The sequence below is a fragment of the Tenrec ecaudatus genome, chromosome 5, assembly GCF_050624435.1.
Source record: "Tenrec ecaudatus isolate mTenEca1 chromosome 5, mTenEca1.hap1, whole genome shotgun sequence".
Classification (NCBI taxonomy): Eukaryota; Metazoa; Chordata; class Mammalia; order Afrosoricida; family Tenrecidae; genus Tenrec; species Tenrec ecaudatus.
The window spans coordinates 895,146-919,338 of NC_134534.1; the positions used below are offsets into that span (position 1 = coordinate 895,146).

The following is a 24,193-nucleotide window of genomic DNA, read 5'->3' on the forward strand; positions in this document are numbered from 1 at the left end:
GCCTTGCTCAACCCACCTCAGGGTATGATTCCTTAGAAGGACCTCAGGGTCCAGAAAGCCCTCAGATGCACAGCTTTCTCAGAAAACACAGATGGTGTCCCCACAGAAGCGGGTGATTGGGGTGCATGTGGGAGGGAGTAGGCAGGAGCCGCCCTCTGTCCTGGTCTGGTAAAGCCATGTGCAGCAATGGTGGGTGACAATGTGCCCAAGCTTGGGCACTGGGGTCACAACTGCAGTCTCCAGTCAGTCACATGGATGTGGGTACCTGCGCCCCCGAGGGGGCGCATTCCATCTACAGTAAATGGACACCGTGTTGCCAGGGCCCATGAGACAGTACACATTAGCAAGGCCTGGCCTGGCCCAGGCCCCCTGGCATGCAAAAACACCTTCTTGAGAAGCCCAGCAGGGAGCCCACTCCCCAGAGCTGACTGCAGGGTCACGCCAGCCAGGTGAGTGAGCCCGGCACTGGGTAAGTTCTGAGCAGGCCAGTGATGTGTCCGCTTGCCACTGTGTGTGAGGGGAAGGCCCGTAGGACTCCTGTGGGTCATGAAATTGGCAGGCGGGGGGCAGGGGCCCCAGGCTGACGCTACGTGGCAGGTTGGAGAGAGGGACCTACGTGGCTTTGAGCGGCCACAAGAGCCAGCATCCAGTAGCAGGACGGAGAAGGCTGGGCTGGTTGCTGCACCCCCCCTCCCCCCAAAGGAAAATGTCGGTGTTGGGCAGGAGAGGGTCAGAGTACAGACAGGTGGAGGGAGAATTCCTTCTTCCAAAGCCCCTGTTGGTGGACTTTCATTCACAGCCATGTGCCCCAACTGCCTGAACCCAGAGCAAAGGCTCTGTGAGCCCCCTCTTGGGTATGTGGACAGAAGATAGAGGCCCCCTGAGTGGCCCACTGGGTTTTGGAGTGGGTGATGCTGGCCTGGGGAGCTGACCCTAATAGTGGGGACAGGGTTCTGGCAGCAGGGGTGTCTGTGGCACAGTGGGGCCCTGCTGCAGAGGGTGGCCTTCCCCTGGGTCATCAGGGACCATTAGAGGTCTCTTCCCAAGATCCCCAGAGGGCCCTAAGGGCCAGGCTGGGTGGGGGGGCGGGGGATGGTGTAGGAAGTCATGCCGGCAGCAGTGTCCCGGGACCCAGGCCCCTGAGATGTGCTCACCGCCGCCGCACCCTGGGGCCAGGCCAGCTCAGGGTGTGCCAGAGGCCTCCTCCCTGCGCAGCGGGCCTGCAGGAGACTGGCCTGGCCCTGCCCGGCCCGCGCAGCTTCGGGAGCGGTCTCGGGGCGGGGCTTGGGGCGGGGCCCGGGACCGGACTCGCGGGGCGGAGGCTTCGATGGGGCCCTGGGCAGGCTCCGGGCGGGGCGTCGGGCGTCGGAGGCGCGGCCTGCAGGCAGCCGTGCCAGGGGCGGGGCGGGGCGGGCCCGGCAGAGGGGCGGGCGGCTCTGCGGGAAGCTGTGCTGGGCTCCCGCCCGAGGAGGCGGCTCCGGAGGGCCGGGCCGGCCCCACCCCCGCGCCCGCCGCAGGCCCGTTTGCGCTCGCGGTTCCTGATTCCCGGAGCCGGGGTGGGCGCTCCAGGCGGCCGCGGCAGCTCCGCTCCGGCTCCTGGGCCTGGTCGGCTGGGCGCGGGGCCAGGGCGGCGAGCGGCGGCGGCGCGGGGCGGGCGGATCGCGCAGGGCGGTGGCCCGGCCAGCCGAGCGAGCCATGGCGGCCCCGGAGCCGACGCCGAGGCGGGGCCGGGAGCGGGAGCGGGAGCGGGAGGACGAGAGCGAGGACGAGAGCGACATCCTGGAGGAGAGCCCGTGCGGGCGCTGGCAGAAGCGGCGGGAGCAGGTGGGCACGGGCGTGCCCTCCGGGGGCCTGGGAGGCCACGCGGGCGGGGGAGGGGGGCTTGGCGGCCCCGTCTGGACGGCACTCACTAGGATCTCGGCGCCCTGAGGATCCTCCACCTCAGGGACCCCCTACTGCAGCCTTTACCACTGCTCTGGGGTCAGCTGCTGTCCTGCCCCTGGACTCCCTGCTATGAACACCCCTGAGCCCTGCCAGACCAGCCCTGTCTGGGCCTTGGGCCAGGACCAGCTTTGCCCCCCCCCCCCAGGTGAACCAGGGGAATATGCCCGGCGTGCAGAGCACGTTCCTGGCCATGGACACCGAGGAGGGGGTGGAGGTGGTGTGGAACGAGCTGCACTTCAGCGACAGAAAGGCCTTCTCGGCCCATGAGGTGAGGCCCCGTCCTAGTCCCCCCACACCCCACACCCTGCCCAGACTCATGACAGTGCCCCCCACCCCGCCCCCAGGAGAAGATCCAGACGGTGTTTGAGCAGCTGGTGCTGGTGGAACACCCCAACATCGTCAAACTGCACAAGTACTGGTTGGACACAGCCGAGGCCCGTGCGCGGGTGAGCCCAGAGGCTGGGGGCCCGCAGGGGGGAGAGGGCACGGCCCCTCGAAAGCTGAGTCCCAGACAGAGCCTGTGGTCCCTCCCAGGTCATCTTCATCACAGAGTATGTGTCCTCGGGCAGCCTCAAGCAGTTCCTGAAAAAGACCAAGAAGAACCACAAAGCCATGAATGCCAGGGTAGGGGTGTGGGCTCTGGGGGCAGGGGTGGGGTGGGGCTGCGGGGAGGGCGGCCCTCTGACAGTCCTCTCCCCTTCCCCCCCAGGCCTGGAAGCGCTGGTGCACTCAGATTTTGTCAGCGCTGAGGTGAGTGCCTGGATTGCCCGCCCCAACCCAGCTCTGCTCCCATTTGTGGGCGCCCCCTGACAGCCTCCACCTGCCCCCGCCCCTACAGCTTTCTACACGCCTGTAGCCCCCCCATCATCCATGGGAACCTGACCAGCGACACCATCTTCATCCAGCACAATGGCCTCATCAAGATTGGCTCGGGTGCTGGCAGGACAGGGGCCTTGGAAGGGCGGGGCCCATGGGAGGTGGGGGCCATGGGAGGGCGGGTCCTGCAGGGTCTGCCCAGAACCGAGTGAGGGGGGCACTGAACCCCCTGGCACTCTGACGCTGCTCTTTCTTCCGGTTGTGGCCGGCACAGTGTGGCACCGCATCTTCTCCAACGGTGCGTGGGGACTGTGGGGTGGGTGGGAGGCAGTGTCAGGGGAGAGAGAGGCAGTTGGTTTACCCTACACCCCACATAGCACTCCCAGACGACCTCCGGAGCCCCATCCTGGCTGAGCGTGAGGAGCTACGCAACTTGCACTTCTTCCCTCCCGAGTACGGCGGTGAGTCTGGGTGGGGTCTGGCCTCCGTCTGCACCCTGCCCCTGGCATCACCCTGCCTGACCCTGCGCCTGCCTTGCAGAGGTGGCTGATGGTACCGCTGTGGACATCTTCTCCTTTGGGATGTGTGCCCTGGAGGTATTGGCGCGTGGCCTCAAGGCCCCCTTGCTGTCCTGTGTGCCCTTCCCGGTGCCCACTGCCTGACCTGTCCATGCCCCCAGATGGCGGTGCTGGAGATCCAGGCCAATGGTGACACCCATGTTACAGAGGAGGCCATTGCTAGTGCCCGGCACTCGCTGAGTGACCCCAACATGAGGGTGAGCTGCTTGCCCTTTCCTGGGCAGGCTCGGGGTGGTTGAGCTGGGCCCAGGCCTCTAGGAACTAGCCAGGCATCTGGAGAGCCAAGCAGGGATGTAGAGCAGGGGGTGCAGGGCCACCCAAGGGAGGACCTCAGGGAGCATAGCTGAGAGGCACTGCAGGAAGACCAGAAGCTCAACCTGCTCCTCCCGTGCTGAGGCCAGTGCAGGGGCCGTGGGAACCCAGGGAAGGGCTTGGGAGGGAGGGCCCCAGCAGGGAGCAGACAGCCCATTCTCAGCATGACCAGCTCTTGGTGGGATCCTCACATGCTGGTCACAGTTGTCCATTCCTAGTTGGCAACACTGAGCTTCAGCAAGACTATGCACAGTGCCCAAGACCTCAGAGAAGTGTGGGGCTCAGGATGGCACCCAGGACGCCTGCCCCAGACCTGCTTTGACTCTTCCAGGGAATGTGGAGCTGCAGGTGGGGGCAGGGTGAGGGATGCGGCTGCAGCCTGGCCTCCCTGCTCTCACGGCCCTGGGCTTAGGGGAGCCAAGTGGGAGAGACAGGTGTGCTTCTGGGGAGATGGACTCAGGTTGCTGGCAGGCTTGGCACCCTTGCAGCTCTGCCCAACACACGTGAGGGCCCCTGTGGGGACTGAACTACTGGGACTGGGGGCGGAGGGGCTAAGAGCTGAGCACCTCCACTCACTGTCCCCCATCCCCACCCCAACCCTTCCGACCGCCTCCAGGAGTTCATTCTGTCTTGCCTGGCCCGAGACCCCGCGCGGAGACCCTCTGCCCACAACCTGCTGTTCCACCGTGTGCTCTTCGAAGTGCATTCACTGAAGCTGCTGGCCGCGCACTGCTTCATCCAGCGCCAGTGTGAGGGGGGGCCCAGGGGGCTGGGGCGGGGGTGGGGTAGGGAGGCCACGCTGAGCCCCTGTGCCCTCCAGACCTCCTGCCAGAGAACACAGTAGAGGAGAAGACCAAGTCGGTGGACCTGCATGCCGTCATGGCTGAGGTCCCCAGGCGTCGCCAACCCCCCGTGCAATGGCGGTGAGCTCCAAGCCCACCCAGCTGCGCCCCACCTCAGAGCCCCTCACCGGCTCCTTATGCCCACCCACCCCTCCCCTGGCCCCAGGTACTCAGAAGTCTCCTTCTTGGAACTTGACAAATTCCTGGAGGACGTCAGGTGAGTGAGGCATTTGGGGGGCTTGGGCCACCTCCAGGCCAGAGCCCAGCCACCCCTCTCTGCCCCCAGGAATGGTATCTACCCACTGATGAACTTTGCCACCACGAGGCCCCTGGGGCTTCCCCGGGTGCTGGCCCCACCCCCAGAGGAGGCACAGAAGATCAAGACCCCCACTCCCGAGCCCTTTGACTTAGAGACCAGGAAGGTGAGCCCAGGCAAGCTGGGGGTTGGGGCCCCATGGAGGGGGTAGGGCCTGGTGGGTCCCACCCCAGCTCCATTATGGGCTGCTGGAGACCATATCCCAGGGTGACTCTGTACGTGGGCCAGGGAGAGACAGAAGGTCCCCTCCCCGCTTGCCCCCAGACCTGCCAGTCCCACCCTGCTCTGATCCCACCTGTTGGCCACTGCTATTGTGGCCTCATGTCTCCCCCAGGGCCCTCTAGGCGGCGTGTTCCCCCAAAAAGCACCTCCCAGGCAGGACCCTACCTCCAGCTTCACCTCCTCTTTCTCCCTTACCATGTCCTTAGCCCCCACCCTGACCTGGGTTACCTCCAGGCCTTACCTGGACACAGGGCCACCAGCTTCACTCTGGACTCCCCTGGGCTGATGCTCAGAGCTGCCCCCACCCTTCCCAGAAAACCCCACACGGCTCCTGGCTGCCCACAGAGGGTCCAGATGCCCGTCCTGACCCCTCCTGCTCTGCCAGCCTCGCCGGTGTCTCCCTACCCCTCCTCTAGTCAGACTCCCTGTCTGCCGCTCACCTCAGCAGCAGCCCAGGGGCTGCTCAGCAGGTGACTCTCTAACTCAGCGGTTGGGTGGTACCATGCTCTGATGGTGCCCACCCTCTGTGGGCCTGTTCAACCCTACAGGGCCCCCCAGGGCCCTGGGAGAAGTATCTCTTTGGGCTGGTTGACCTTGATGCCCCTCGGTCCCCCTCCCCAGGTGATCCAGATGCAGTGTAACATGGAGAGGAGTGAGGACAAGATGCGCTGGCATGTGAGCCCCAGTTTGGCGGGCAGCACAGGGTGGAGCGTGATGGGTGGGTGGGGTGCCAGGGGACAAAGCACTGCCCTGCCACACCACACAACTTCCGTCATCACGGCTCCCTCTCTCCCCCCCCCCCCCCAGCTCACCTTGCTGCTTGTACTGGAGGACAGGCTGCACCGGCAGCTTACCTACGACCTGCTCCCAAGTAGGTGGGGGAGGGGCGGGGGAGAGGTGAGGGGGAGAGGCAGAAGTGTGGCCCCACATCTCACTCTGTGCCTTCTGCCATAGCTGACGGCGCCCAGGACCTGGCTGCAGAGCTTGTGCACTATGGCTTCCTCCATGAGGTACGGGTGTCCAGGAGCTGTCCTGGGGGGTGCGTGCCCTGCACTCCAGTAACCCCTGTGTGCACTTGTCCCCCTCCTCCCCCCCGCAGGACGACCGGCCCAAGCTGGCTGCCTTCCTGGAAAGCACCTTTCACAAGTACCGAGGGGCCCAGCCCTGAGCCTGAGCACTGAGCACCGGCCCAGCTTGCGGTTCCCTGTGGGGACTGGGACCAGGGCTGCCTATGATAGCCTATGCCACTGAGGACCGGGGGCCAACAAACCTGTGCCAGGAGGCCTTGGGATCAGGGAGCCATAGGCTGGGCCCATGAGGTGAGGGCGCCTGCCCTGTGGCGTGGCTGGGCCCTGAACAGTGCGCAAGAGGCAGGACCCCTCTCCTCGCCTGTGACCCACCCCGCCTGGCTTCCTCCTGCCTTCCTCAGCAGCACTCTTTCCTGGGGTCCCAGGAGACTGGCTGGCCAGAGCCTGGGCCTCTGACCCCTTGCTCGGAGGCAGCCTGCAGGCAGTGCAGGGCAGTCAGCCATCCATGGGACTGTTGTCCTCCCTGGGAGAGCCCCTAGCATCAGGGCCTGCAGCCCCAGGGTGCAGCCACTGCGAAGCCTGGCCTTTCCTGGGTTCCCAGAGCCCTGGCCAGCAGGGAAGCTGATGGCCAGGCCCTGCTGAGACGTACAAGGCCCCAGTTCTCGTAGCTCATGCCCTGGTCCTCACAACGGTTCCAGAGTGGTGGGCAAAGCTCAGGGCCACCCAGGCCTCCTGGGGCCCATCTCCACTCCCTCCATCTGCTGCGGATGGTCACAGCACAGCAGTGCTCCTGGAGCTGCCTCCAAGAGGACCTGGTCCTCAGTGTCCCAACCTGGTGGGGTGCACCTGTTGCCCTACACAAACCTGCTCAGGGTGTCAGCACCTGGCTCCCTCTGCCTCCCACCCAACTCCTGTCTGAGTCTGGGAAATTTCCTATCTCGGAGATCACCCCACCCCGAGAGCCTTCGCCCTCAGACCACCTTGCCCCCATCTGCAAGCTTGGTAGAACATCCCTCCTTCTCAAATGGCACGTCTGAACCACAGCCCACTGCCCTCTTCTCCGGAGCCTTTCAATGCCAAGAGCTGTACCTGACCCTGGCTGCTGTCACAGAGCCGCCCTTGGTGGGTTGGACTCCTGACCATTCTAGAACCAGAGGTCCAGGGGGTTCTCACAGGACTGAAGGCTTGGCGTCCCTGGGCTGGGCTCCTTCCAGCATGGCACTGGGGGCAGCACTTCCTCAGGGTTGGGAGTGTTCTTGTCCCTGCGGTTGTAACACCAAGAGCTGGCTGGTGGCCACTGCAACGGGAGGCCTGTCCCCTGTTCCTAGTGGCCACCCACTGCCCTTTGCTCAGGCTCTTTCCTCCCGATTCCAAGCCTCTTGCGGCGGCCGAGTCTTTCTCAGGCCATTTCTCTGGTTCTCTCCTGCCACTTTGAAGGGCTCTCGGGATGAGGCTGGGCCCTCTGGATGCTTCAGGGTGGTCTCTATGTCCCAGTTCTGAGCCTCAGCCATGCCTGCCTGGCGTCCCCTCACTGTAACACACCCACAGGTTCCAGGCCTTAGGGCTTGGATGTCTTTGAGGCCCTTTTCTGCCTACCCCAGCACCCTAACCAAAACCAAACAAAGCAAACTCACCAAGGTATGTAAGCTACATTAAATGTAAAATAGTGAACCTCCTGCCACCTAAAACATTTCAATACTATTCACACACAAAAAAAAATCCAACACTCACACCTTTCATCTCCCAATCACAAATCTAAGAGACTGCGCGGGTTTGGATGGAAGGCTTGGGCCTGGGGCATCCTGAACGGCAGACACCAGACAACAGGGTGGGGCGCAAGGAGAGGAAGCCAGATTGTCAACAGTCAGTGGAACCATGGGTTCATGTAACGGGGCGTCTGTTTACTTTTTCACTTAAAACTTTATCTTTCAAAGTTATATAGACGTCCTGTTTTATAAGTGAAATGATTTTTCCAAGGCTGATAATAAATCACAACAATAAACATGGCCTCCTGACCCTCTCCTAATTCACCTCTCAGCCGTGTCCTTGGACATTGAAAGCCCATGTTTCGGACACCCATGAGCATGCTTCTGCAGCTGTTTCTTCGCTTTCCTAGAGCCGGGTGTCCCTTCCTGGCATCCTGGGGGGAGGGGGGATTGTCACCTGCCTGTCACCCCACAAACACACCCAGCACTGTCCCAGTGTGATGGGCATCTCAGCTGCTTGGGTTCTTAGCTGCATTACCAGGGGCTTATAGAGGGGCAGCGAAAAAGAGGAAGGCCCTCAGCAAGACGGATTGACACAGTGGCTGCAGCAGTGGGCCCAAGGGCAGAAACAATTGTGAGGTTGGCGCAGGACTGGAAGACACCAGATTCTGTTCACGGGCAGGGTCAACATGAACTGGAATCGACTGGATGGCACCTGATCACAGCACCCGTGGATCTCATCAGAGGACAAGGGGTCCTAGAGTTATGTTTTCTATCTTGCACAACTTTTTGTTTTCCCCGGAGTTAATCATTGCCTAGGGTTTTTTCATTGACTTTTCTATGCAGCAGGTTGCTGCTTCCTCCGTCCACTCTCCTGTGAACCTCGTCTGGGAACACACCGTGTCATTGATTGCATCATGGGTGCATCTCTCCTGTGGTCTACCACGCCCGCCCTCTGCCTAAGGCTGCCCACCGCTCAGCGCCAGCTACGTGCTGGGTTACACTTGCACTGGCCCCTAAGCCACTCCCCCCGGCCCTCTTTGATCTCGCCACGTGGGAGGAATGCCTGTGGGTTTCTTGACCGAGGGGCTGCATCCTCCGCCTGCTTGTGCCGGGCTAAGCCTCATGTTGGCTTGACTGTGTAAGAAGGGCCAAACACTTAAAAGCATGGCCCCCTCGGTGTGGAGACGTCTGTTGTGTCCTCTCATGCTTTCCTGAGTCCTGCCCTCTTGCCTGTGGTTCTTTCTCTGGAAATGTCCCACTTCTTCCCTTTGCCACCATGCTCTGGGGGAGGCCTGATTCCCCCTCGGCTGTTCTTTCTCAGGAACCATTTCCTGGAGAATCGGGCAGAGCTTCACAGAGCAGGTCTGTTTTCCATCCAGCAAGTCATAACCCATTTGTTTGGTGAAGCCGGTAACAATTCCCACAATGTGCCAGCATTCGTCCCACTGCCTCCAGGGTGTCCTGTCTCCATGGCTCAGTCCCTCCTCACTTTCTACACATGGTCCTTGGGTGAGTGCTGCCCTTTTGATCTCAAATGTGGGTTCTTCTACAGGGTGCGGCTCTTGCCCTCTGTGGCCTGAAAGGGAGCTGTGGGAGCGGATCGTTGCTGGGTCACTGGGAGGGGGCGAAGGCGCATAGTCTCACGGCCCTACCCAGCACATATTCTGGACGGTTTGGAGTTCTGCCCCACTTCCTCCTCTCAGTCCAGCCAGGACGTTCCGGGCAGTTGTCATGGTAGCAGCCATCAGCACTCTGGTCTTGGTCATGGGGCCTTGTTTCTAGGAGAATCTCTTGCATTGTTTCCTGGTTGACTTCTAAGCCCCTCCTCATTTTTCTGAAATCCTATTGATCTAGATGTCGGACTGACTCTTGTTCAGGGGCCCAAATACAGTGGTTGCTGTTGGGAAGGGCACCGTCCGTGTCTGGACCCATTTGGACTGTGTACTGGCTGCTTCCCACTGTGCAATACGGTGCAGGGGGGAGGGAAACACCATTTTCTCATTTACAAAAATGAGCTCTTAGAAGGCAGCTCTCTGATCACCCAACTGAAAGAGAGCTCTGCTTGAGTCCATTGCAAAGAGAGAAGACAGAAAGAGCTGACCAACAGGTGGAAGTTGAACACGGGAAATTTTGCTGAAGATGGTGCAGAACCCATCGCGACTGCGTGTCAGCAGGGAGCTGTCGGAAATTCAAGCTGATTCAGAAGAGGACGTGGGGCCAGGGATGCCATTCCTGATGGGAGATGGACCTAGCTGGAAGCAGAGGAGATCAGAAAGATGTTCACCTGGGTTTTATTGGTCCTGCAAAGGCATCTGTGTGGATCACAGCCACGTGTGGATAACGGTTGCGAAGAATGGGAATCCCAGAACACTTGATTGTGCTCCTGCAGAACCTGTACCTGGGACAAGAAGCAGTCCTTAGAATGAAGCAAGGTTACAAGGTGTGGTTTCACATCACAAAAGGTGTTTGTCAGAGCTGTCTCCTGTCCCACATGAATCCCGTCTGTCATTGGAGAAGAAACGGCTTTAGGAAGACAAGCACAGCATTGGGGTCGGAGGACGGCTCATGAGTAGCCTTCCATTAGAGGATGGCACGGCCTTCCTCGGTAAAAGTCACAGAGCAATTATACAAAGATCCTCACCCCAGAACAGTAAGCAGAAGACTGAAAGTGCAGAGAACTGTGCTTCATTTGCATGCCATCCAGGCGCATGGAAGCGCAGTCAAGGAAGTGAGCGGCACAGGGCCTCAGGCAGATAGATCTGTTCTAAAAGACCTCTTTAAAAGGTTACAAAAGAAAACGTCACTTGGGAGCCTGCTCCCCCCCCCCCCCAAGGTCTTCTCAGGCCCCTCATATGCATTCAGAAGCTGGACAATCAGGAAGGCGAAGGATTGATTCTTTTGAACTATGGTTTTGGCGAAGAACACAGAAAATGCCATGAATGACAGCAGATCAAGGAGCCCTGGTGGCTGGAGCTGTGGACGAGGTGATAGCTGCTAATCACAAGGTCAGTGGTTCGAATCCACCAGGCCACTTGAAGGGAGAAGGATGAGACTGTCTGCCCCAGTAGAGATTTACAGTCTTAGAAGCCCTGGATGAGTCAGAACCGACCCACTGGCAGTGGATTGGGGTTTGTTGTCATTAAAAGATTTATAAGTCTGTTTGAAAAGAAATTCAGCCAGGCTGCTGATTATCTGGCAGGCGGGTGAGACGTCATCGTATATATTTTAAAAAAATTTTTAAAGATCATTTTATTGAGGGCTCTTACAGCTCTTAAAACAATCCATACATCAATTGTATCAAGCATATTTGTACCTATGTTGCCATCATTGTTTTCTAAACATTTACTTTCTATTTGAGCCCTTAGTATCAGCTCCTCTTTTTACCCTCCCCCCATGACCCCTTGATAAATTATAAATTATTATTTTCATATCTTACACCAACTGCTGTCTCTTCCCCCCTGAGGTTTCTTCCTCCCTTCCTTTCCCCACCTTCCCCCTACCCTCCTGGTATTGCTACTCCATTTCTGTTCCTAAGGAGTTTATCTGACCTATATTCCATGTATCCTGAGCTCTTATCTGTACCTGTGTACATGCTCTGGCCTAGCCTGCAGTGAAAGGCAGGATTGGGGTCATGGTAGTGGGGGGTGAGGAAGCCTCAAGGAACCAGAGGGATATTGTGTGTTACATTGGTGTTATACTTCACCCTGGCTGACTCATCCCTTCCTTGTGACCATTCTGTGAGGGGATGTTGCATTGTCTACAGATGAGTTTTGGGTCTCTGCTCCAGCCCCTCTTGTTCTCTAAAATATGGTTGGTTGGTTGGCTTGGGGTCTTCTGATGCCTGTTACCTGATGGCGTGAACTGAACCTCATGATTGCTTATTCCATGTGAGTTTGTTGCTTCTATGCTAGATGGCTGCTTATTTAACTTCAAGCCTTTAAGATCCAGACACTGTATCTTTTGATAGCCAGGCGCCCTCAGGTTTCTTCACCACATTCACTTGGGCACCCATTTTGTCTTCAGCCATAGTGCCGGGAGGGTGAGCATCACAGAACGCCAGGTTGTTAAAACAACGTGTTCTTGCATTGAGTGAGGGCTTGAGCAGAGGCCCACAGTCAGTCCACTACCTCAGTGTTTTGCCATATAAATATATGTACAAAGGCCAATACCTCTATTTTTATGCATATATTTACATATGGACACAACTATGTTTTTACCTCTATCCATAGCATTGCTTCCTTGATCTTTCCTCTGTTTCCTTGTACCTTCCTCCTGCCCCACTAACACGCTCACCCTTCTTCTGCCTCCTAGTAATTCCTCTCAGCTATATTGCTGTTGCTCCAACACTACCGGGTTCTTTACATCCTCCTCATTGATTTTAATTCCCTAGTTGTTCCCCTGTCTATGGTGGTGTTTGCACACCGCTCCCTTCCCCCACTCCCCCCTCCCCCTAAGTCCCTCTGGAACTGTAGGTCCCATTGCTTTCTCCTCGGGTTTGTTTCCCAAGCCTATCTCTTAACTTTCTGCTCCAGCAACAAGAGCGCCAGGCAGGTGACTCTACCTGGACGCCATCTTGACCTCCTCCATCGTATGTGTTTTAGACATGCTAGGAGAGGGAACAGTTTGGGAAAGTAAGAGGTCAGCTAAAAACAGGAAGACCTTCCACCAGATGGATCAACCCAGCACCTGCGACAATGAGCTGAGCCTAGCAGGGCTGGAGAGGGAGGCGCATGGGTGGGCGGAGCTTCCTTCTGTCATTAGGGTCTACCACAGGTCTGGCATGATGCCACCTAACAAGAACAACACACTGGGGCCCCGGCAGTAGGACTGTTGTAAGAACTGTGTGAGTAGACACATGTAAAGTCATAACGGTGATTGGCGCTCACAGACCATCATGCCGAAGCTAACACTGCGATCAAGTCCACTCTGACTCACAGTGGCCCTGGGGTTCTGAGCCCGGCAGTCTTTGCGGGAGTGGTCACTCCATCTCTCTCCCGAGGAATGGCGGGCGAATTCCAACTGCTGACCTTGGGGTTAGGAGTCTAAGAGGCAGCACCAGGGCTCCAGGGACTCTATACCAAGGACCCACCTGCACAGGGGAAGCTTGTGGCTCCCCCTGGTGGTGATGAAGAGTGAGCCCCCCCCCCTCCTGCAGCAGGAGGGGGTGCCTGTGATCACTGCCAGTGTCACTATCATGGGGTTGTTTCGACTCGCAGCCATCCCTTCTGCCCCCCTTGGGTTCTCTAGGCGACATCTTTACCAAGATGCCAGGACTGTCCCCCAAGGAGGCACCAGGGGGATTCATTCAACACACTGTCCACTTAGCAGTCCAGTGCTTCACTGCCATGCCAGCAGGCTACCCCGTGGTTGCTGGGAGGACCCCCGTCTTCTGGCTGGCTGTTCGATTTGGAAGATGTGCACTTTCTGCTGAACCGCTCACCTTGCTCTGGTCACTTGCAAGCACACCTTGGAATCACCTAGATATGTCTCTTCCCCAGCCTCCTGCTCATATGTTCCCCGGGTGCCATCCATCTCAGAGCCAGAGGGCGTATTTGTTTCTCCCTAGTCCTTTATTGTCTGCTCTCTCCTTTTCCCACCTGGCTTGTCTCCTCTTTCTCAACGAAGCAAAATCAACTTGTTGGCAGAGTGTTTGTTTGTTACTTCCAGGTGTCTGGGGCTGGGCGTGGTGTGGGCTGGCCAGCTGCGTTGGCCAGTGAGGCATTCTTTGCAGCTGGGATGCATTGAGGCCAGAGAATTGGCTGGGTAGTTCTAAGGGCTACTTTCTCCCTGTGAGCTGCTGAGCTGCCATAGGAGTGGCTCACATCGGAGGCCAGCCTCCAGGTGGAGGTAGGGAGACAGCAGAGTCCCTCTTATTTCCCACTTTCAGAGCAGGCCCCTTCTGCTGAGAGAGGGCAGGACCTGCCAGCCATAGTTGGAAGGCCGGAGGTTGGGGTTCTGCTCCTGGACCTGGTGACTTTCCAGTAGGCCCCTGAGATGCTACCCTCCTACTCGGTTGTCCTTCTCTGTCCAGCTCCCTCATCACCCACCCCCTTGTGGGCTTTCACCTTTGAAAATCCCTTTCACCTCGGAGAGGCTCCGGAAGGAGAGGAAGCCGACATTCTGCCATTTAGCTCAGTTGTGTCTGCATGGACTGCTGAGCTCTCGGGTCGAGAAGAGACTTGCCGGCCTGGGGATGCTTTGTTGTCTCAGCTAGCCGAAGCCAGCGGCCAGCACAGTCTGAAGTCTCAGGCCATGACATGCTCTTCCCAGCTGGAGACATACGGCAGCTGCCTGAGCAACTCTTCCATAGCAGGTGTGGCTGTGGGGCCATCCCCAAACGGCCCAGAGCTGTGGACAGACCCCTCTGAAGCTCAGCCTTGGGTTGGAGTTCTGCTGACCGACCTTCACGGTGTCTGTGATGCCACTGGCTTCAAGCAGCACTGTGTTGCTTCTGAGAAGCCCCAGTGGTGTTCCGTGGGAGAAAGAGGAGGCTCTCTGCCTCCGTGAAGAGTCACCGCTTTGGAAACGCTGTGTAGGGTCGCGATGAGTTGCAACTGGCCTTGTTGGCAGTCAGCGTGGGTATATTGTCAGAAGTTTGCCTTCTGCTCTGGAGACCTGGGTTTGATTGCGGGCCAACGCACCTCTAAGTGGCTTTCGGGCTCAGACTTCAGCAGAGTTTCTAGACTAAGATGGACTACAAAGAAAAGCCTGGTGGTCTACTTCTGAAAAGCACACAGTGAGACCCCACCTGACCCCCAGCTCCTTGTGTGGTGTCTGGGCTTTGGGCAAGCATCCACATTGGTCTTGTGGCCCTGGACCTACAGAGGGCCCCAGAGGGCCTGGGACTGGAAAAGGAACAACTGCTTCCTTTGTCCTGAGACCAGAGCAGTCTAGGCCCTTCTGCCACAACTGAACATTCTGCGAACAGACTCCACCGAAGAGTCCTATACAAAAGGGGAGGGAAATGCAGAAAGGGATGACCCCATACTTGAGGGGTAGTGAGCCCATGTGCATGGAACCAGAATGCCATCATGGGCGGCACTTAGGTGGGACCAGCTGGAAATTGGGTGACCTGCAAGTGCTCGGCCGCGCATGCTCTCAATAAGATAAGCAAATTTGGCCAGGAACAATACAAAAGAACATTCCAGATCCTCATGAGTCACAACCCTGCCACCCACAAGGCTCTGGGGAGGGCGCGCATGGCCGACTCTGCGTTTGGGGGAGAGAAGCAGGCCGATTCCCTTGCCCCTTCCCCCCACTTGAAGTCTGAACGGATGCTTCAGCCACGAAGGACTTCAGCCCAGCGGGCGGGGGCGGGGGCCGGGGCGGGCTTCGGTCCACAGCCCGCCCCGCAGGGAGGAGTCTGCGCGCCCAAGGCCCCCTGGGGTAGGCAGTGGGGGCGGGGGCGGGCCGCAGGGGCCGGTGGGCGGGGCTGTGAAGGGATTCGGGCTGGCACGGCGGCGCGCCCCGCCCCAAGGCCCGACTCCAGCCCGCCCCGCCCCGCCCCGCCCCGCCCCGCTCGGGGGCCTTAACCGTCCCCTCCCTGCACCGGAAGCGCGCTCCTTTCTCCCTCCCCAGGCGCGAGAGCTCCCAGGCTCGTTATCGCGAGAGCTCAGGCTTTTCCTCGGCACCCAGATCGCGCGAGACTGCCAAGGGAGTAGGAGCGAGTGGCGCGCGCGGCGGCCGCGACGGACGCAAGATGGCGACGGCGACCATAGCTCTCGTAAGTGAAGCCCCTGGGACAGCGAGCTGCGCCCCAGCTGGCGGGAGCGGGTCATCAGCCCGACCTAGGGCGCGGAGGAACCCCGGAGGCGCGACGGCCGCGCCCGGGACCTGTGCGAGTTCGCGCAGCCTTTCCCCTCGCGAGCCGGGGGCGGGGCGGGACGGAGGCGGGAGCGCGCGGCCCGGGGCGGCTGCGGACCCAGCTTCCGGTCGCGGCGTTCGGCTTCCTGTCGCCCCTACAGGGGGCGTCCGGCCCCCAGCGACCCACGCTGGCCTGTAGGGCCTGGCTCGCTCGGGGCCAGGGGTTGGGCCCGCCGGGCCCGGCGGGTGCGGGCGGACCGAAGCGAAGCGGGGTCGTCATCCTGTCTTTGCCGGCGGGATTGAAATGGGGGCTCCGGGGGCATGATGACGTCGTCCTCCAGTCTGTCTGAAATGGGTCTTCACGAAAGGGACGTCCAGGTTACCGCATCACACCACCACCATCCCCGGCCTGTAGGGGAACCAGGATGGGACGCAGCTCGTAGGACAGAGCCCGTGGCTCAAGTGACAAGGGTCGGCCGCGCAGCCATGGCTGCTAGCCAGCCGACGCTCTGGCGGAAACTGGTTGCCAGGTTACAGGCGCGCGCTCACCCCGTTATCCTGCTCTAGCCAACGTTGGGGTTCTCACCTGTCTCACTCTCTTGTGGGTGGACCTGAGTCACCAGATGCCCACTCCCACCTGGGTGACCACGCTTTTGCTGTACACAGGACTTCCCTCTCTCACTGCGTGTGTGGGCTCCTCACCCCAGTGTCACCCCGCCCTCCCCACCACACTTGTGGGACTGAACCCTTCAAGGCACCCTGCCCTTGCTCACACCCAAAGTGTCAGGCCTGAGAATCAGACAGGGGCCTGAGACAGGCCGCAGAATAAGAACCCCCAGTTCGTGACCCAGTGAATGGCACTCAGGCCTGGAGCCTTCCTATGCCCTGCTCCCTAGGGCCACCAAGGGAATGGGGTGGGGCTTTGTGAGCCAGTGCCTGGGAGAAGAGAGAGGAGGTTCTGAGGGGTGGTGACTGCCCCTGGTGAGGACTGGGACATCTGAAAGGGGAAGAGCAGGGGAGCCCCCACAGGACAGCAGGGACATCACACCCCGGCCTGGATGTGTGAGTGGGGACCAGGCCTGATGGACTATGCTGCTTGCTCTAGGCAAGGGTGCACTGGAGAGTTGTCTGTTGGTACTCCTGGAGCCTCGGAGGCCTGGACTCCAGCCTCCACAGGGGCCTGTCAGAGCCTGGGAATGGGGCGTGGAGGGGGGTGGAGTTAGCCATCAGGATCACCTTTGAGTAGAAGAGTGTCAGACTATCGTCTGTGCCCCGTCCTCCCAGGATGTGCTTTCCCCACGCAGCTGCTCTCTTCCTGACGCACAGGGACTGGCGGGGCAGCACCTATGGCCAGCACTCCCCTCCTTGGGGGCTTGCAGTTGCATGTTGGGACAGTAGCCCCAATAACATACATATCCTGTGCAGGGAAGGTCTGAAGCACGTGACTATCCTCCCAGCAAACATACTTGAGACCTTGCCATGTTCCTAGCCCCTGTGAAAATGTGGTCTCCTTCACCTCTTCTAGCTCCAGGGGGAGAGATGCCCAAGGCTGACTCCTGAGAGGCAGGCATCAGGCATGCCTCCTTTACCAGCTGTCTCCCAGGTCCTCTGCAGAGTCTGGGCATGTGTGTGGTTTGGCCACATAGAACTCTTTCTTCAGGACAGTTGCTTCTAGCCCACCCCTCCACACCCCACCTGCAAGCAGGCCTTGCTTAGCTCCTCCCCTCTGTCTGGCTCAGGCAGTTGTTTGTGTGTTCACGCTAGCACACAGCCTGCACCCAGAGTTGCTTGGCTCTCACCCTGGGTTGTCTCCTACTGTCGTCACCAGGATGCCCTTCTCTTTCTTGTCTGTTGGGTTTAAGTGGTTCTCAGCGCAGGGACCCTGTTTGTCATCTTCGTAGTGAACCCACCTCTGGAATGGATTTCTCTAGCTTAGCAGGGTAGCAGAAATGACCTCTGCCCAAGAAGGGTCACCCTCACCTCCAGCTGCTGTTCTCTTCACGCATCACACCCAGTCCTCTGTGGACCCCCCCCCCCCCCATTGGCAGGTAGGCAGCTGATGCTCCCCACTTGCTTCAGGCCTCTTGCTGTTCCATTGTGCAGGGTGCACTCAGCCACTGCTTGGGTTGAGGGATACCTCATAACCCCAGAGTGGGCCCGGGTAGCTGGCCAGCGGGCCGCCTGCCGGGGCAGTGCTACTGCTGTGGCAAAGAGCAGTGGCCTGGGGGTGCAGGCTCCATGTCAGGGCAGGCCGTTCCCCAGGAGTCTCTTCAGGGCCCCATCGGACATGCAGTCTAGCCTGGGCTCTGATCACAAGGAGCAGAAGGGGACGAGTGTGTTGGCTTGGTCTCCCCATTTGTGAAGCAGCCCCTCATGGCGCTGCACTGAGGGCTGGTGGCAAAGCTAAACTTGGGTGCCCACTTGGGTCGTAGTCCTGTCAGGGGGTCCTCTGCTCTGGACTCGTCTGGCCACTGCTTGAGGCAGCAGCTGGGCCTGAAGGAGGAGCTATTCCACTGGCTTCAGAGACCAGGATAAGGGTGACCTGCCTGTCTGTTTCTGCCATGGGTTGGTGGTCTGGGAGCAGGTTAAGTGTTTTGCCTGCTGACTCCTGTTACAGCCGTGGGTACTCTAGCCAGGCACAGCACTATCCACACACACATGCGTGCATGCACGCGCACCTTGAGGTGCTGGGAAGTCACCCCTACATTCCTCCAGTTCTGTACCTGTCCTGGCGGAGGGAGTGGAACTGACCCTCAGGGTTCACCCTTCTGGGGTCCTCGGCCGGGGGCACCGCTAGGCTCTTGGCCTCCCTCTGCCTTTCTGGGCAGCCCCGCTGGGCCCAGGCCTGGCTGCCTGACTGAGTCTCTCCTGCCTGCAGCAGGTCAACGGCCAGCCCGGAGGGGGGTCGGAGCCAGCGGCAGCGGCAGTGGTGGCAGCTGGAGACAAGTGGAAGCCTCCACAGGTACCAACCCGCCCCCGGCCAGGAGAGGGGCTCGGCTGGGGGCCCAGAGGCCTGCACAGGGACAGGGAGCTCCCCCAGTGTGCACTGTCACATTGCACCTTGTCAGCCTCTATAGGAGGGTGGGGCGGGGCGGGGCAGGGCAGAGCCCTGTGAAACAAGCTTGGTTCAGCCCCCCATGGCCTGCTGTTGTTTGGGGGTGGGGATGCGGATGCTGACAAAGTGGCTGGGGGCCTGTGGGGCTGGGGGTATGCCTGGCTCTGGGAAGTGGCTACCTAGAGGAGGGGCCGCTTGGACTGCCTGTTGTGGGAGAAGGGCTTTTTGTTTCTTGAGACAAAGAGGGCATTGAGAGTTTCTAGGGGGCTGAAGGTTAGCATTGATCGCCATGGCAACGGTGGGCTCCAGGTCCCAGCCTCTCCCCTTGGGGCCCCTCCCACTCAGCTCTCTAGACTCCAGTCAGTGGGGGCAGGGACAGATGGGCCTGACCCGAGGGCCTGCTAGGAGCTGTGCCCTTTGGCCTTGAGCCCTAGTCCTGGCATGATGGGCTGACTAGTAACTTCTTGGGCCAGGGTCCCATGCCCTCCCCTCCCCTCCCCTCTGAGTTCCCTGCCAGTTGCCTCATATTCCTCCCAAAACCCAGGCCAGTCGCTCACCCCATCCCCCTTTATTCACTGGGGTAACCTTTCTCATGGCCCCTGCTTCTCACCCCAGGGGCCATTCCTAGACTAACCTGAGTGACCTGGAAGACCTAACTAGTAGCCAGGTCGGCAACTTGCAGCTTCCTCTCAGATGGGGCGGTTGAGCATCCAGGGCTGCAGGCATTCTGGGAGCAGGAGGGTCACAGGTAGTGCTGAGCAGCACTGTGAGCTGGTCCTGCTGCTGGCCTGAGACCTGGTCAAGCTTAGTCCACATCCTCTCTGGGAGGTTGGAGAGGGGTACCTAAAGACATTCTTCCCCCAATCTTCTAGGGCCCTGATGCCATCAAGCTAGAGAATGGGCAGAGCACAGCCGCAAAGCTGGGGCTGCCCCCCCTGACGCCTGAGCAGCAGGAGGCCCTCCAGAAGGTGAGCAGAGGGGCTGCAGGCTGAGGGGTGGGGTAGAGTATGGGGAAGGCCATGTCCCCCCCAGGCCAGCCCCTAGTGCCCCTCACCTACATCTCTCACAGGCCAAGAAGTATGCCATGGAGCAGAGCATCAAGAGTGTTCTGGTCAAGCAGACCATCGCCCACCAGCAACAGCAGCTCACCAACCTACAGGTGAGACGCGCCGCCGCCTGCTCCTCTGCCTGCTCGCCACTGTCGCCTGAGCCCCCACCCGGCCCCCAGCTTCGATGCAGCTGCCCTGGGCCACGTGTAAGAGCGCTTGGGCCCCCCCACACAGTGGGGCCGGCTACCCAAAGCCCAGCCCAGGTGGGGGCAGTTTGTAGGCCCCCCAGCAGGGCTGTAGGCCCGGGGGGCGCGGCCAGTAGGTCCTGGGCCTCGAGCCCCGCCCACCCTCAGATGCACAAGCTGCCAGGAGGTGCCCTGCCTCTTCACGTCCGTCGCCCCCCTCCGCCCAACTTCCCTCCCTCCCGCTCCCTTCCTTTTTGGTCTTGGCCGGCCGGCCAGGCTGCAGGGCTGGGCAGTGGGGCTCTATGGCCCCCCTGGGCAGGCGCCGGCCCACAGCCAGCAGTGTGGGCAGGCAGGCGGCCTGGCTGCAGGGCGGGGACCGGGCCTGCCGCTGTCTGCGTGAGTGCTGACGAGAGGGGGCTGCTCGGCGCCAACAGACTCAACTCTGTCTTTACTGTCTTTCAGATGGCAGCAGTGACAATGGGCTTTGGAGATCCTCTCTCGCCTTTGCAATCGGTCAATAGACTTGCTCACTTCTTCTGGGCTCATGTCCTTAGTCAGGGCTAGAGGGGGGCGTGCAGCCCACAAGCCGGGGCCTCGCTGCCCGCCCGCTCTGGACGAGCGCAGCAGAGCGCCTGGTGTGGCAGGCCAGAGTGCGGGCACCCCGGGACCCCCGGGCAGGCTGCCCCTCCTCTGAGGGCCCGCCTTAAGGTTGACCGGCCAGGTAACTGTGGAGGGCCGCGCGAGGCAGCCGGTCTGGGAGGGCAGCTGCAGGCCCACGCACATGGCCGCTCCCCCCCAGCTTGCTGCTCAGGCTGGAGTCAGGCCTCGAGGACAGGGGTCCACACTCATGGCCCCTCAGACCCTGGTGGGTGGGATGGCTGGGGGGGTGGGGCTGGGATCCTGAGTTAGCAAGAGGGAAGGGCCTGGGCCACCACCAAGCCCAGCCAACAGGAGCAGGCAGCCGGCGGGAGCGGGGGAGGACCAAGGCCGCACCTGGCCAAGGGGCCCTATGAGGGGAGGAGGCTGAGGGCAGACAGACCCGCCCAGTACCTGGGCATGCTGGTCTCGGGGAGGCAGGCCAGCATCTAGTGTGGGCAGCATCTGGGGGGTTTGCGAGAACCACCTTGCCCACTGCCATCAGAAGTCCCCCTCTCGAGGGGTTCCGTTGCTCCCTGGGGAGCCCTCGCAGGTGGCCACTTGGACGTGTGGCAGCGAAAGTGGTGGTTGAGGGTCTCGGGCCACATAGTTAGACTGCGGGGGGGTGGGTAACCTCCCACTTTGCAAGTTCCTGGTCTGAGGATAGCCATGCCTCCTTGGGGAGCCTCCTGGAGGGGAGTGTGGGTCCTGCTTTGGAGGAGAATCGGGCCTTGATTGAGGCCCTGCACTGACTGCCTGGCCCACATTGGGCCGGCTATTGTGGTGCAGAGCATGGTGGGCCTTGGCATGGGAGCCTCGGCTATATGGGGGCAGGGCACTCAGCCCCAGGCTTTTGTGGTCTCCCTCCAGGGGCACACTCTGGGCAGGGTCCTCCTGGGTGGCCTGCCACCCGTGGCCCTGCCCGGCCTGTCTTCTGTGAGGTGGCACGAGCAACGTCCCTCAGTGCACTGGCCATGTATAGTGACCCTGCCCTGGGTCTGCCCGGCCTCCTCCCTGGTCCCTGGCACCCATGGGCTCCACTTTGGGGTCTCTGGGGCCTTGTGTTTCTTGTGGGGGCCAGACCTGCCTGACTGCGAGGGGTCTCAGGCATGGGGAGACCATCAGGTGCTGAGCCCTGCCAACCCCATGAGCAGCTACTGCCCCTCTAGGGCACCTGCCCCTCCGCTCCTGCCAATCTGGGCACATCTGCCAGTCTTCTGCCCGCTTGCCCTCTGTCCTCCAGCCTGGCGGCTCCTCCCTCCCTCCGCAGCTGCCGGAGGGACCTCTAACCCAGGCAGAAGGCCCGGCCCTGCCCCCAGCTGTGGGCCTTACAGTCTGGTGGACTGGTACACTGGCCGGCCTGCCAGGTGGGGTCCCGCCGACCCCAGCCCTTTGCAGGTGCCGAGTCTGTGGCCGTAGGCGGGCGGGCCCAGTGGGGAGCGGCTTCCTGGCCCTCACTACCCCTGATGAGCCAGCGGCTGTCCCTCCTTATGTCCCGCTGCAGATGGCGGCGCAGCGACAGCGGGCCCTGGCCATCATGTGCCGTGTCTACGTGGGCTCCATCTACTATGAACTGGGAGAGGACACCATCCGCCAGGCCTTTGCACCCTTTGGCCCCATCAAGAGCATCGACATGTCCTGGGACTCCGTCACCATGAAGCACAAGGTGAGCAGGGCACCTGCTGCTGCTGGCCCCGGCCCCCAGCACTTGGTCTCTTCTTACGAACATCCCTTGTGGCTTCCCCAGGGCTTTGCATTTGTGGAGTACGAGGTCCCTGAAGCTGCGCAGCTGGCCCTTGAACAGATGAACTCAGTCATGTTGGGTGGCAGGAACATCAAGGTGAGTAAGCGCCCAGCCCCTGGGAGGGCTCTGCCCCACCGCCCTCACAAACACAGAGCCCCCCTCTCCCTAGGTGGGCAGGCCCAGCAACATTGGGCAGGCCCAGCCCATCATCGACCAGCTGGCTGAGGAGGCACGGGCCTTCAACCGGATCTACGTGGCCTCTGTGCACCAGGACCTCTCGGACGACGATATTAAGAGTGTGTTTGAGGCCTTTGGCAAGATCAAATCATGCACACTGGCCCGTGACCCCACCACCGGCAAGCACAAGGGCTACGGCTTCATCGGTGAGTGTGAGGGCTGCAGTGGTTAGCGCTGGGTGTGGGGCCAGGCGGGACACCCAGCTCACTGTTCCCTTGCCTGCAGAGTACGAGAAGGCCCAGTCCTCCCAGGACGCTGTCTCATCTATGAACCTCTTTGACTTGGGGGGCCAGTACTTGCGGGTGGGCAAGGCTGTCACCCCCCCAATGCCCCTGCTCACGCCAGCCACACCAGGAGGCCTCCCACCTGCTGCTGCTGTGGCAGCCGCAGCGGCCACAGCCAAGATTACTGCGCAGGTGAGGCTTCTTGCCACCGGGAGATGGGGGATGGAGGTGAAGTGGGTCTGATGGGGGGTGGGCAAGTCCTGGTCCTTTGGGGCCTCAGCCTGGTGACCTTTGGAGTTGCAGGAAGCAGTGGCTGGAGCCGCAGTGCTGGGCACACTGGCCACACCAGGATTAGTGTCACCTGCTCTGACGTTGGCCCAGCCCCTGGGTGCTCTGCCTCAGGCCGTCATGGCTGCCCAGGCCCCTGGTGTCATCACAGGTTAGTGAGGAGAGGCCTTGCCCCACACCTTCTGGCCGGCACCTGGGGATCCCATCATCCTCACCCCTCTTCCTAGGACCGGCTGGGGAGGGGTGACCGCTGGATTTGGTTGGTTGTGCTGCAGGTGTGACCCCAGCCCGTCCCCCCATCCCGGTCACCATCCCCTCTGTGGGGGTGGTGAACCCCATCCTGGCCAGTCCCCCTGCGCTGGGTCTCCTGGAGCCCAAGAAGGAAAAGGAGGAGGAGGAGCTCTTCCCCGAGTCGGAGCGGCCCGAGATGCTGAGCGAGCAGGAGCACATGAGCATCTCCGGCAGCAGCGCCCGCCATATGGTCATGCAGAAGCTGCTCCGCAAGCAGGAGGTGGGCATCGGGGCGGGGTGCACGGGCTGTGACCGCTCACCCTCAGGCCACCGCACTCAGCTCTCCCCTCCCCCGCAGTCCACCGTGATGGTTCTTCGCAACATGGTGGACCCCAAGGACATTGACGACGACCTGGAGGGGGAGGTCACGGAAGAGTGTGGCAAGTTCGGGGCTGTCAACCGCGTCATCATCTACCAAGAGAAGCAGGGCGAGGAGGAGGATGCAGAGATCATCGTTAAGATCTTCGTGGAGTTCTCTATGGCCGCCGAAACCCACAAGGCCATCCAGGCCCTCAACGGGCGCTGGTTCGCTGGCCGCAAGGTGGTGGCTGAAGTGTACGACCAAGAGCGTTTTGATAACAGTGACCTCTCGGCGTGACCTTGGCCCCTCCTGGACTTGTGCCCCCGTCTGTCTCCTCTGTGTTTTCTAGAATACTCTGTGCCCTGGGCCCCACCTGCCTGGGCCCGGGCAGATAAAAGTGCAGCTGCTGCTGGTCTGCCTTGTGTGTTACTGACATCAGTCTTGTGACCGTGTGTGTGGGGGGGGGGGATGGGGGGGGTGTTGGAGCCTGCTAAGCAAGGACCCCCATAGGGCTGGGTGCCGATTTCTGCTTTTGCAACCTGTAGGGGCTCTTGGGGGCCTGAGAACTGAAAGGATTTCCCTGTCTGCAGAACCAGCTGAGTCGGCCCAGCTG

The 24,193-nt window shown here is 60.7% G+C and overlaps 2 protein-coding genes across 7 annotated transcripts; both read left to right on the forward strand.

Moving 5' to 3' along the window:
- Window positions 1-1,450: 1,450 nt before the first annotated feature.
- On the forward strand, window positions 1,451-8,060 carry NRBP2 (nuclear receptor binding protein 2). The gene is made up of 18 exons (XM_075549145.1): window positions 1,451-1,824; window positions 2,090-2,212; window positions 2,289-2,390; window positions 2,479-2,568; window positions 2,654-2,694; window positions 2,783-2,877; window positions 3,035-3,058; window positions 3,138-3,221; window positions 3,301-3,356; window positions 3,440-3,535; window positions 4,267-4,399; window positions 4,471-4,573; window positions 4,659-4,709; window positions 4,779-4,914; window positions 5,652-5,705; window positions 5,838-5,901; window positions 5,985-6,040; window positions 6,130-8,060. Exons 1-18 carry the CDS (start codon window positions 1,696-1,698, stop codon window positions 6,196-6,198), a joined length of 1,506 nt encoding a protein of 501 aa, XP_075405260.1. The 5' UTR covers window positions 1,451-1,695; the 3' UTR covers window positions 6,199-8,060.
- A 7,279-nt stretch (window positions 8,061-15,339) lies between these two features.
- On the forward strand, window positions 15,340-23,995 carry PUF60 (poly(U) binding splicing factor 60). Of its 6 annotated transcripts, none has more exons than XM_075549146.1 (12): window positions 15,348-15,490; window positions 18,449-18,532; window positions 19,498-19,593; window positions 19,695-19,784; window positions 20,322-20,372; window positions 22,000-22,161; window positions 22,243-22,335; window positions 22,409-22,622; window positions 22,702-22,892; window positions 23,004-23,139; window positions 23,264-23,499; window positions 23,578-23,995. In XM_075549146.1, the coding sequence occupies exons 1-12, from the start codon at window positions 15,467-15,469 to the stop codon at window positions 23,875-23,877; spliced, it is 1,677 nt and encodes a 558-aa protein (XP_075405261.1). In that variant the 5' UTR covers window positions 15,348-15,466; the 3' UTR covers window positions 23,878-23,995. The 6 variants fall into 6 exon arrangements, with proteins under 6 accessions (XP_075405267.1, XP_075405261.1, XP_075405264.1 ...); XM_075549147.1 differs by having other exon boundaries at window positions 15,383-15,490; window positions 18,452-18,532; XM_075549152.1 differs by lacking the exon at window positions 20,322-20,372 and having other exon boundaries at window positions 15,340-15,490.
- Window positions 23,996-24,193: the final 198 nt, after the last annotated feature.

Bases quoted from the DNA above. Each gene is read 5' to 3' on its own strand.
- PUF60 (XM_075549146.1), top strand. From the start codon at position 15,467: ATGGCGACGGCGACCATAGCTCTC. The intron at 20,373-21,999 runs GTCAATAGACTT...GTCCCGCTGCAG, and splicing joins CTCTCTCGCCTTTGCAATCG to ATGGCGGCGCAGCGACAGCG. The intron at 23,140-23,263 runs GTTAGTGAGGAG...GTTGTGCTGCAG, and splicing joins GGCCCCTGGTGTCATCACAG to GTGTGACCCCAGCCCGTCCC.
- NRBP2 (XM_075549145.1), top strand. From the start codon at position 1,696: ATGGCGGCCCCGGAGCCGACGCCGAGGCGGGGCCGGGAGCGGGAGCGG. The intron at 3,536-4,266 runs GTGAGCTGCTTG...GACCGCCTCCAG, and splicing joins TGAGTGACCCCAACATGAGG to GAGTTCATTCTGTCTTGCCT. The intron at 5,902-5,984 runs GTAGGTGGGGGA...CTTCTGCCATAG, and splicing joins TACCTACGACCTGCTCCCAA to CTGACGGCGCCCAGGACCTG.